Source organism: Crassostrea angulata, chromosome 10 (genome assembly GCF_025612915.1).
Source record: "Crassostrea angulata isolate pt1a10 chromosome 10, ASM2561291v2, whole genome shotgun sequence".
Classification (NCBI taxonomy): domain Eukaryota; kingdom Metazoa; phylum Mollusca; class Bivalvia; order Ostreida; family Ostreidae; genus Magallana; species Magallana angulata.
Window position 1 is genome coordinate 14,761,481 of NC_069120.1, and position 12,436 is coordinate 14,773,916.

The 12,436-nt window shown below is 34.0% G+C and overlaps 1 protein-coding gene across 3 annotated transcripts in view; it reads right to left on the reverse strand.

Annotated features, from left to right (window-relative positions):
• The window catches only part of LOC128165770 (short transient receptor potential channel 7-like), a 38,878-nt gene that overhangs the window by 8,259 nt on the left and 18,183 nt on the right, over nt 1–12,436 (reverse strand). For 2 of the 3 annotated variants that reach the window (XM_052830595.1, XM_052830597.1), the window contains exons 2-12: nt 12,058–12,145; nt 8,436–9,086; nt 7,071–7,232; nt 5,796–5,963; nt 4,616–4,877; nt 3,950–4,106; nt 3,484–3,608; nt 2,998–3,182; nt 2,614–2,732; nt 2,068–2,159; nt 1,523–1,588 (exon numbers count right to left, since the gene is read on the reverse strand). In XM_052830595.1, the coding sequence (XP_052686555.1) occupies nt 1,523–1,588; nt 2,068–2,159; nt 2,614–2,732; nt 2,998–3,182; nt 3,484–3,608; nt 3,950–4,106; nt 4,616–4,877; nt 5,796–5,963; nt 7,071–7,232; nt 8,436–9,086; nt 12,058–12,145 (2,075 nt within the window). The remainder of the gene's footprint in view (nt 1–1,522; nt 1,589–2,067; nt 2,160–2,613; nt 2,733–2,997; nt 3,183–3,483; nt 3,609–3,949; nt 4,107–4,615; nt 4,878–5,795; nt 5,964–7,070; nt 7,233–8,435; nt 9,087–12,057; nt 12,146–12,436) is intronic. The other variant, XM_052830596.1, reaches the window with a different exon arrangement.

The following is a 12,436-nucleotide window of genomic DNA, read 5'->3' on the forward strand; positions in this document are numbered from 1 at the left end:
GTATATGTGGTAACTGTTGCATTTTTTTTCTCTTACTCCTGAAGTACTGATAAAAGGTTTAGCGGAAACATTTCTATACAATTGTCACCCATGCAAAAAAAAAACCGAACGAAAAATAAATCATATTCAAATAATCTGTTCCTACTTATATTAATGAACACACGCACGCACGGACAGATCTCTAACACACACAAGGCGGGCTTGGTAATTACGCTTCACATTAATTCATTCCACATAACACATTTCATCCTGTGAAAAAAAGTTTTTAAAGAGATTTTGTTTAAAATTAATAAAAAGCACTTGCCGTTTTCCCAAAAAGGCAGGAATTAACTTCACCCGATGGATAGCCCGACTGCTTTGATGCCTGAGAGCCTTAAGAGTTTCCCCCAAGATTTTTATATATATATATATTCTAGGACGAATGTTTATAAATAGAAAAGTTATTGGCTCTTAAAGATACTTCCCTCTTTACGGATGTTTCCAATCAGGCCACCGTGACTTGAGTTAGTACTAAGTCTATTTCAAGACTAAATTGATTTTCCCAGTGACTTGTTTTAGCAATCTGCGACAGTGGCAACAAACCCCATTGACGCACAGCTTCTCCAGGCACCTGACACAGGCTATTTTTAGCCTCCCAACAAACCATTATAATTTTACATTTTGATTCTTTAATATGGAAACGTCAATATTGTTTGACGTTTTCTCTTTAGTTTCTTATTTGCTGCTGTATGCTAAAGATAATAGTATTTTCGCAAGACACAAATAACTGAAATATCATTGGTTTTAATTCATTATTTGTCTATTTTAAATCCTGCTTTTTTCCCCTAAGACAAAAAGACAAAAAAGTATATATTTATAAGTGCTTCTATTCATGTCTATATACTGACATTTTATATATTTTTCTATTTATGGATATGGTTTAACATTTACTGCACTAAACTTGGATAAATCTAAGAATGTGCTATGCGTAAAGCAGATTTTTAGAAAAGAGCAATGCTATATATTTAACTGCTCGAACTATGAACAACATATATTATAATTTAATACCTGGACTATGCAATGTTCGGATGCTTAAATGAATTAACATTTGGCGGACCTTCTATTTCACTGGGATCCTTGGCATTAAAAAATTACTTGTATCCAACCCTGCTCCTTCGTTATTTGTATCATTGCTTTATTTCTTTTGACAAAAGAAGTCATATGAGGCAATAGAAGGACTTATAACTTATAACCCTACAGTATGCATGTATTGACAGCAATTTGGATGAATAAAGTGGCCATGTTACACCCGAGTTTCTACATATCAAATTAACACAATTATGGACCCGACTCGAACTCCGTTAAATGTAGACTCTTAATATCAACTAACGATATAGGGCTCAATCAGATAGATAATTATGTCGATACGTGATTTTTATTCACATCCTTGGTCTCTTGATTTATTTTGCTGAACAAGGCAATATGTCTTGCAACTACTTGATATCTTTTAAGCAATAAACTAAGCATGCCTTTGAATATATACCTGACTCGTTGCGAATTTCTTCTGTACACATAATTTTTCCTCCGTCAATTTGTACACAACTACGCTCTGATATGGTTTGTGAGCAGCAAGATAAAAGGAATACGGAGAATGTTTATAGAACCGGATGTGGTACAATTTTTGAAAAACAAATTCATTGTAAATTACAACAATTCTCCCCCTGTTACATATTAAAGTTCTGTAGAATAATAGTACTTCTTCCAAGAAAGATGATGAAGCCATTCATTTTAAGTAAAATTACAATAAATAAAAATCAAACTAAAATCAGCTACCACGGAAGTAGCACCGACTAATCAAAAACGTTATCCTACACACACCTATACATGTATTAAAAAAATAGAACCAAAAATGTGAATTTCAAATTTCAACAGAATAATTGTTAGGATACAAATACTACTGATTTGTAATTAATAAGACAAATCATTCAATAGTATAGTATATCTATATGCAAGATAAGATAGTGCTCTAGTACATTCGATCCAGACATTCTACAAATTCCCAAGTTTTGCACGTGTTGTTTGACTTACCTCCCGTGGGGCCTGGATGTCTGACGATAATGTCACTGATGCTGACCTGTCCGAACATTGACCAGAACAGACTGTAAAACGTCTGACGTAAACTGCATTGATTAAAATACAACAGACTCAAGTCATTATATGCAATCGTACTTGAGTGAGATGCATTAATAAGAGCTGCATCGATGGGAAATCGCTTTGAGAGTTTAAATGTTCGGTATTAGCGATAACCATTTTTATAGTGTAAAACCTTTCCCCCAATTATCTTATCGGAACGAAAATCTTTTCTTTTATTAACGGTTAGAGTAGAGCAATTGAGGATGAGATTGTTTTTGTCAACGAGTAGTTATGTAATTAATAAGAAACATGAATAATAACATTAGGTATGACGTCATTCTGATGTATCTACACATCTGTTTGTGAAAGATTCGGTAAATAATGCCAATAATTCAAAAACATAGATTGGTCAATGAATGGGGATTCTGAATGCTGTAATATTATGTTTTCGATAAAGAGTTTATCGGTTTATAATCATTGGTATGCTTGATAACCACCTACCCTTGGAAAGCCTCCGCGGCGTGGACATATATGGTTTTCTCGTTAAGAACCATTTTAATTCGCTGCGCACCATAGTACCAGTATAGATTATGGAGACCAACCATAAAAGCAAACAGAACCTAAAATACATAAATAATAAGAAGGCCTTGAGTTATATTTCAAGTACATACGTAATCTAAAAAATAACCTTCTTAATATACGAAGAAAATTGTTTAAAAGCACATATCATCTTGTATTGCTAAGATGCCGGTATTACGGTATTAGGGAAAGAACTGTTCCTTTTAGCTATGTTAGGCTTCATTTGGATGTAAGGTTTAGCTTTAACTTTTGAAAGCATCTATAATTTTTATGACATACAAATCATTTTTTTCTCAATATACACACCAGGGTAAATAAAACCATAAATCTCGTTATGTCTCCAATCATTCGCCCCAGAGAAATCTGCAGAGGTCCGAGGACCTCAAATGCAGGCATGAGGTAGGTGGTTCTTGCAAAACTTATCACATTTGCAATGGCAAACAGAACATCCGATACGATTTCTGGGTCGTTGGGCTTCCAATGAAACCGCGCTGTCAAAAAAGATAAGTGTTTTTCAATTAAATACATCACTGCTGTTCTTCAGAGTGGCACGAGTCATCGCATTATTAATCAAACAAAAAACTCCCACCCCTCCCCCATTCCCACCTAAAAACCTTCAATGTATACCATTATGGTTTAAATACTGGTACAATGAAATACCGGTTTAAACAAAATTTCTTTCACTGCTTAATTATGGTGTTTTCTTCCAGCTATTTTTGATCATCAGAATTTGAGAAAAAAAATACCAAAAATTTTGTGTACTGGTGTTCTATTTATTTATAATAAACTTACATGCCTCCATGAAATAATTCATCGGCGCATTCCGTGTGCTCTTTATTTCGTCAAGTTTCCAGTTGAAATAGGTATAGTTCTCCTGCCAGAGGAGTTCTCGCGCCACGTGAGTACCATTAAAACACCTATATCAAACACCACTCATTATTCAGCATAAATTCAGTACTTGTCGCTAAAGAATCGGTGGAAAAAATGGTAAATTGTTTGCAGTAATACAAGTGCTGTTGGGTTGTTTTTTTACTGAAAACACTCATAAATGTTAATATGTTCAAGTAACCATAAAATATACCAAACCCTTAATACTTGTTTCTTCACAGAACGTGATACTCTATTTTCATTACATATACTCAATACAGTTGCAATAGTACTTTATTTTATATTAAAAATAACCAATAAAAAGGGGGCATGTTGTATGTTGTGGAGTTGTGGAGTGGTATAAATAGTCCGATTATGGCTGAAATCTCACCTGTCGGCCTGAGATATCTTGTACTCTGTGAAGAAGCGCAGAACATAGGAAGCTAGGTACATGGACAGTACGCTGAAGTCGATCAGCTTCTGGTAGACCGTGATATACGCCCTCAGACCTATGCTGTACAGTTGTTTACACTCTATCCACAACAATCCTGTAAACCAACATCAATTTCATGACAATTTTTGCATTCTTTTTTTTTTTCTAGAGAAAAGTACATTGGGATTCAGTTCAGCTCTTCTCTTGAGATAAGTTTAATTGGTGACAAATTCAATACCCATCTGTAGCAAAGAGAGACATAACGTCATTATGGTAATAATAATATTTAAATGAAAGAAGGGATCGTCTGGGTTGCTTATCTAGTTGTTTATTATTCTATATATTTTAAAAAGTGTTTTACTGTTCAATACATTGTCCTGGTGATTACTTTTTCTTATATATAACTTGGGAAATAAACTTTTGCGAATATCATACTTTGAAAAATGAAAAAAAAATTAAATCACGATCTCATTTTCTTAAATTGGTTATGGGAAAAAGTTGTATTATTTTATGTTTAAGAATTCTTCCTTGATAAGTTATCCTTATGCGGTAGTTACATCAGTATTTCAAGGCAAATTTTCTTCATGCACACAGAACAATGAAAAATATTGCATGAATATGTACCTAGAATCCAAAATACAATACACAGTTGAACATGGGTTAACAAGGTATTTGCAGGCCTTAGAGTTTCCTTTAATAAACTCTGTATTTTTTCATCTTTGGTTAGAGATTCGAATGTTGGGTTGTGTATATCAAATGTGGTTGTTATGGTGACGCCGCTCTCCGTCAGTCGAAATGTTGCAGCAGCCAATAAAATGAGGAAACATATATGTGACGTGGCATGTGTGATGAACTTTGTCACAGGACAGCGCATTACCTCCCCTGGCTGCAAAAAAGGATACGCAGAAACTTTCATTTTCTTAAAATTAGAAGGATTTGTTAGAACAAAATCGTTTCAAAAAATTTAATTCTTGTTGTACATGTAATACGCAATTTGATTGGCTTATTGTCAAAATACATCTTTGTCCCCACGTTAAAATATAACGTTTTTTCATAACTAACTTGACGTAATATTTAAACATTTAAAAAATCTTATATCATTTAATAGAGCATTTTTAAATACCATTACTAATTTTTGTTTTATAAAAAAGAAAAAGGAAATGGGGATGTTTGATTATAAGATAACATAATTTTTTAAAGTATTTTTTGGACATCCGCTTTTTGGCCGTGAAGTTTAAGCTTCTCTTTGGATGAAAAATCAGACAATTAAAGGAGCATTCACGGATATTTTAGTTCACATAAAATATCGATATTTCGAATCACTATTCCCTCGTACGTAAACATAAAAATGATGTATTATGTGATTTATCCGACTGCCCCCGCCACACAGACACCGGAGTTAATTCATCAACAAGTCGGCCACTCTGCCTGTCATATTATATCTGATTGGCTACGTCTGATGGGATCTCTCAGTGCCAAATATTACTGGCCGCTTTCTTACTTTTCAACAGATCGTTGAGCAAATTGTGTTTTGTAAGCATATGCAGATATAACGTATTTCCTGAGTGAATATTTATTTTGGTGTTTGACAGTCAACTTGTGTGCAACTCCTACCCCCCCCCCCCCCCTCGTTACGTATTGTCTTTCGATGATTCCCATCCCAAAATCTTTATTTCGCTTAGCTACTGAAAATAATGACATGCTACTTTTTACATTAAAAAATTGTCAAATAAAAATATTTCAAACTCGTGGGATCGATTACAAAATGTGAATTTGAAATCGAGATCAAAATATAAGTACCTACTTTCGTGTTTGGAAAAATGATGTATGCGACACATAGAAACGGAATACATGGAAGAAAAAGAAGGATGAAGGCAAGTTGTTTCCACAGACTGAGAGACTGAAGGAAGCTCATCTCTGACCCGTACCAGAGAGTCGTCATGTGCTGCTGGCAGTTAGGGTGGGCCACAAACTGTAGAGAAACCCAACCCAAGTACAATCAAATTATTGCCTTACTTCTTTGTCAACAGATAAAAATAGTTTTAATAATAATTTTAAGAGTCCTTACACCATTATCTTTATCTGTAGTATTTTTATCTCTTTTATATCTCTCTTATTTTTTGGAACGAAAAGGACAAAATTAGAAATCCAATCTAAATTTCAAAATTAGAAATATAATTCAAATATTTATTGCAGAATAAAGTTAATTCCATTTTTTAAAGGTATCTTTTGTATTCTATGCATGATTTTTGGGTGGTTTTTTTTTCCAATTATATCATACCAGTAGTTTATTATTCTCGAAATTAGACACTACGTTGCAAATGTCAAATTTACCCCGGGACAGGATATGACGTCAGTAACAGAAGTAATGTCAAAATAAATGAATTAAAAGAGCCATTTCTATCGTCCACCGAAATAGATAACCACAAAACATGGATCAGACAAAGACTTCGGTGATAAATGATTTCGAACGATGTCAGCGACCTCTATATAGTCTGTACATTACACAATATTCTTCCTTACTTGAATAACGCTCAAAACGCCTTAGATTCAATCAACGGGCAACCAAATGAATTGTTGATATACTTCCTTTTCAACCAATAACAGCAGCTAACTTTATTAACTTCAAAGCAACATGTTCGCGGTAAATGATCGCCCCTTTTCTGTAAAGTGTGCCTCGTCGATCAATGTCTGTTCAATGCGCAAAAGACAGGACCTATTTGACCCCAGAACATAAATCTCTATAGCTTTCATGTTAAGGTTCTATCAAAAGCTAATCGAAATATGAGTAAACCTGAAATATTCCCTAGTCGTAACTTATCAAAAAGATATGACCGGCCGATTCAAATATTGGTGTGATCTATCTTTTTCCCATTTGAAAAAGAGAGCTTCTTTCAACTGAAAAAAAGTAACTTAAATTCTCAACCAAATAAATTGACAAAAAGACATATGGACTTGATAACAATGCAAAACACTTTTAAATGTAGTCTTTAGACAACGTGCGTAAAAGTATTTTCCAGTGATATATTCTTAGTAAACATTGATACATTCAGGTAAACAACAATCACTTATTCATCACCTTCTTTTCCTGATATCGGATGGCCATTTTAAGTCGGGCTAGAGGTTCCCCGCAGCCGGTACCCTCACTCACCACCGCCTCAACTTCCTGCGTACCTCGACAGAGATCAATCAATTCACAGGCAAAGTTCATACACTGTTCCAGCAGTGCCAGGTATTCGCTCTGAAAAGCACTGTACCTGATACAATATTGCAACCGAGCGCATTCTCATTGAGTTAACGGTCCACAAATGTCATTTTTAAAGCTTTAAAATTTGTTTTTGTATCTTCAAAGACTAATATACATGATACATGTGTATATTTTTATAATCGTACACCTGTGATGACATAGCTCCAAATAAACTAGATTTTTAGAAATAGTAACTAAAGCTAAATTCAGCAATAGAAGTCTCCTTTATTCACGTTTTGCATTAATATAAAAAAAAAATGTATGAAACAAAATGAGCTAAAACAATAGAGAGTATATCATTTACTATGTTCCCGAAGTAAACGGCGACAAATTTAACAGTGAATTGCAAACTGTAGTATATAAATATGGTGGATGCTTCATTTCCATTGTAAAATGGTCAGTTAACTCACCATGCCCTTTGCTTTTTATCATAAGAACAATATGGTAGAATATAGCGGAGTGCAACGAAGTTAAACTAGAAATATGCCATGTACTATTTTCATATTGTCACAAGTATGTGTATTGTTCACTATGCATATTGGAGTAGCGGACCTGCTCAGAGCAAACTACCAAAAAAAAAATCGAATTTGGCAAAGCCAACAAATCCACACGCCTTAGGGGTATATTTTTTATAGGTTTATAGTGGTATTTAAAGTTGATACAGAATCAAGTGGGATATGGGGTATGCTCTCTTTATGGAGCATTACTGGAAGGAAAATTGAATTAGAAATTATATCCAACATCTTCAAATAGAGTCAGATGTTTATTATCTTTGAATAGGACATCAAGATTTGTAACTTTAATATATGACTTTGTATTTTCTAAAAATGCGCAATGGTTTTTTGTATGTTGTCTCTGATCAAGCAGATTCTGTTTTGTACGTGGGTCTCATCTGTTATAACACAGAAAAGTATTGTTCAGGTGTTATAAATAAAAGTTACAGAATGGGTTTCCTATGAATTACTTGACAATTCGGAAAAGCTTGTGTCTCCTCGTTGTCTCGGTTTTTTCATCACAGAAAAAAAACCGACGTCGAACCCAGGTGTTTTTACTCCGTTTTTTTTTTCTAATCTGATTTGAGGATTTTATTCATTATAAATTCTATTGGTTTTTTTCATACATATCGTTCAAGGCCAAATTCAAAATACAAGCAAAAACAAAAATCGTTTTTGAAGTTTGTTAGGAAAATTCCCTCACCTTAAATTCCTTTTCCACTTCTGCTAATTTCATCATTTCCTGTCGAAGTTCAAAGGTAGTCATGATAGGGTCTGGGCTTGATAGCGCCATGTACGCTGGGCTAGCAAGTGCCCGATATGCATTCAAGCGAGACCGCGATCTCTTTAAAGCATCATAGTTCTGTTTTGTTGCGCAGTCTGTGCACGCACATGATATGCAATGTGGTTTTTCAATTTTGTGATTCCTGGACAAAAACATTTGAACAATTTCATGGTTATTATAATGAGCAGCTAAAATCAAAGGTGTAATGTCGGGAGGAAATTGACTTTTCTCTTCTGTCCTGAAAAATGCCTCAGTTACTCCGAAACTTTTGAACCTATCCTCACCCGCCATGAAGTTTGGGTGTTCAATAATTAGTTTAACGATTTTCGTTGCGCCTTTACTAATTGCATGTAGCAGAGCCTCCTCTATACAGTTAAAGTTCAGGTTGTCGATTAGAATCTCAATAACCCCAATTTTTTCGCTGTCTATTGCGAGGTGTAGAGCGTTCCTCCCCATGTAATCCACACAGTTAACGTTCAGGGCCCCATCCGGTTCCTCCAAAGACTGGCGAACAATGCCCACGTCCCCCATGGAGGCTGCATTCAGGTACACTCTCTCCTCGTCTGTAAGCTACAGAAAATGGAGCATGCAACAAATAATTTTTTTCAGTGAACACGAGGATATGAAACCAAATGCTTAGCTGAAAAATTCCATGAAATATAACTATTCCAGCAGAGCAATTGTAGATTCAATTTCCTTGATTACTGGAAAAATGTTTGTTGTTTATAATTGCTGTATGATTTTTTTAAAAGTAAGTTTTATACTGAAATGTAATTGCGTTTATGGAGTTATGAACAACACTGATATCGATGGTTGTGTCATGTTGTAAATTTTGAATTTACTGGGTGGCAGTAAATATAAAATTTACAACATGACAACTTAAATTTTGTATTTACTGCCACCCGGTAAATTCAAAATTTACAACATGACAGTTGTAAGAGGTAAAGAGCGCGGGTTCAAAAGGTATGCAAACATTTCTTAATGTATATAATATATTAATGTCATAGATTTTTTTGATGGGGTTATTATTCCTATTTTCTTATGGTAAAATGTTTATTTCTTTTTTTATATTGCTAGAGACGATTTTTCTAGACAACATAAAAATATGTAAAGGTAATGGTGAAAATTTTAAAGGACATTAAAAATGTGAAGCTTGTGATTTCTTTGCTATCGTCTATTTATCCTTATATGTTACTAATCGTTTTATTTGTTAGGTAATATGCACATATTCATAAATGTACCTCTTGTCAACATGGTTTTCTGCCTCGAAAGCATAATGCTACACAGAGGTTATTCATCTATGCTTATCAAGATATACTTCGGGCGATAAATGAATGCCAACAATTCCTTACCCTTGTTCTAACGCCCTCTGTCATTAGTTTTTTACTCCGAAGAATTAGTGTCCTTTTAAAAATTTCATCTTTAAAGCTATCTTTGGTATTATTATTTATTATCACCAAATATCTCAAAAATAAAGCGACAGGGAAATAACACTCGAAGAAAATATTGCACGTATCCCCCCCAAAATGGAAATAGTCAGAAAACAAACATATGTGGTTTTGTGGTGCTTGACTAGATTTAACATAATAAACAAATTGCAAACACAAAAATGTTTCATGCAGAAGACGGACCGATTTGTTTTGTTTTGTTTTGTTTGGTTTGTTTGCGCATTTTGGGGATTTGGTGTTGTCTCCTTGTTTGTTTTTTCCCCTCTTTTTGTGATGTATGAGAAACTTAATTTACAGTATGAATACCCCTCAGTGTGACTTTGATTTATAAAAAAAACGGTCTTGGATCTTCCATTGTTTTTTTCCCCATGTTTATGATATAACAAATGTAGACGTTTTATAGCAAATAGAAATTAGAATCCTGTTTAACTCATGCTGTAGGATCAATAACAGCGAGGGTTCTATATAATACTAGTAGTCATTTCATAGCTTTTTTGTCCATTTGTTTGATAAATGTAGTGTTCAAATTTGCAGACGAAAGAAAGTATCATTTTTTGCAAAAACTGTTATTATTCTGAACACACCAGTGTACAGGACTTAGAATTTCTCATTTATCCATCCCAAATTAAATCAAACGTCACTAGGTTGTCAATAAAACGGGTTTTAGGCTTCTTGTTTTTCTTCTTGGTTTAATATGAAATTGTTAGTATAGTAAAAACGAACACATAATTTCTTTTAACCAAAGAGTTGCGACGACTGTTTCGTAGTTTTTACCCACCTACAAGACCGATGCATGTGCCATAGGATCTTTGAGTGTGCATGGGGATACTATTTAAATTGTTAACCATATGATTGTTGGTGAGGTAATCAAATCAAAGCAAACATGTTATGCATAAACTGATTTGTAAAAAAAATCTATTTAACTCGAAAAGTTTTCAAAAACAAACATTCATTTAGTATTATTCAATTTATTAACTTAACCTTTCATTTAACCTTTTATTTACGGAAACCAAATTTGTCAACACTTTGAAAATTGGTCAAACTCGTCCACTCAAAGTATAATTAAACATGTCTGTATGAAAGTCAGCGAGTCAATTTTGATTTCTACTTTGAATAGAAATATATAATGATTGTTCTTGCCAAGCAATGCAGGCAGAGACATTTACAATTAAGTAAAGGTCACTTGCGATGACATTTTAAAAAGAAATTCGTTAGAAAAAGAGATCTTTTTCTACGGTCTTCAAAATATATCAAATCCCTATTTTGAAAAGTTTTCGAACAATCAAAACTGTTTACATGCCAATTCCTCATTTATGATCACAATCCTGTATATCATTATAATTGCGTATCCGGAGTTTGCATAGAGGAGATGTTGGTGAGAGTGAGGATACCAGCTTTCCACCTGTTATCTACCCGAAAGTTCAATGACAAAGTATTTAACCTTTCAAATTTTTCAAAATTAGAACGTTAATAACACGTTCAAATAACTGCTGGTAAAACGTCATATACCCAATGTGGGATGCAAACGTGTTAATTCCGATTTCGAGCACCACTTAATATTTAAAATGACGCAAGCTACTGATTTGTTCACGAACTCTGTGGTTTCATCATTTTTCTTTGAGCACCTGCTTTATCGGATTTCGTCTTATAGTCAATTAAAGAAATCAAATGTTCAAAAAAGCATTGAAAATTGTGTATTTGTACAGCCATTTACCACAATTAACCATAGTTTGTAACTGTGCTTTAATTTCTAAATTGATGCCTATAAATAATGTTGAAACCACAGTTTTCCCAAAATATTCCCACGACACACGATCTATAATACATACTACAAGTGTATATTTTTAGTTTTTCAGGGCTAGAAATAACTATGTATTTTCACACAATACAAGTATACTTTGTTTTAAAAATTGTAAATTTTGTATTTACACTTATTTATCTAGTTAATTCAAAATTCTCAAAATGATGAAATGAACATGATATTTTTTTTTTTTTTGTCTGTTTCAAAATCTTCAAAAACGAAAAGCAAATGTTAAGGTGGCTCACTAGGATACTGCTACTAGTATATTAGATTGCCAAAGGTGAGATCTTACCTGAACTTCCTCAAAATTGGTGAACAGTGAACCCTGTGACGGCATGGTTGAGGCCCGCTTATGTTCCGCCGACCCGTAATCTACGGCCCTGTGGGAAGGAGAATTATAGGGAGAATTGTAAACCACACACGGTAAAAACCTATTGGACATCGTTCTCTTTTAAACAACACTAAACAGTCAAATGTTGCTGAAGATGGGACGTTTTGAAAAAGATGGTGCAAAATTTCACTGTTAACGCTTCACTGTTAACAGACATTTTTTGACTATTCGCGGTATCAGTTATTTTCGGCCCGTCTTCGCCGATATGAGAGGATTCCAAGTTCGGAAATTACTATTGTGCACGCGTGGCTGCTCAGTACAGAAACAAGACACTCGGGAC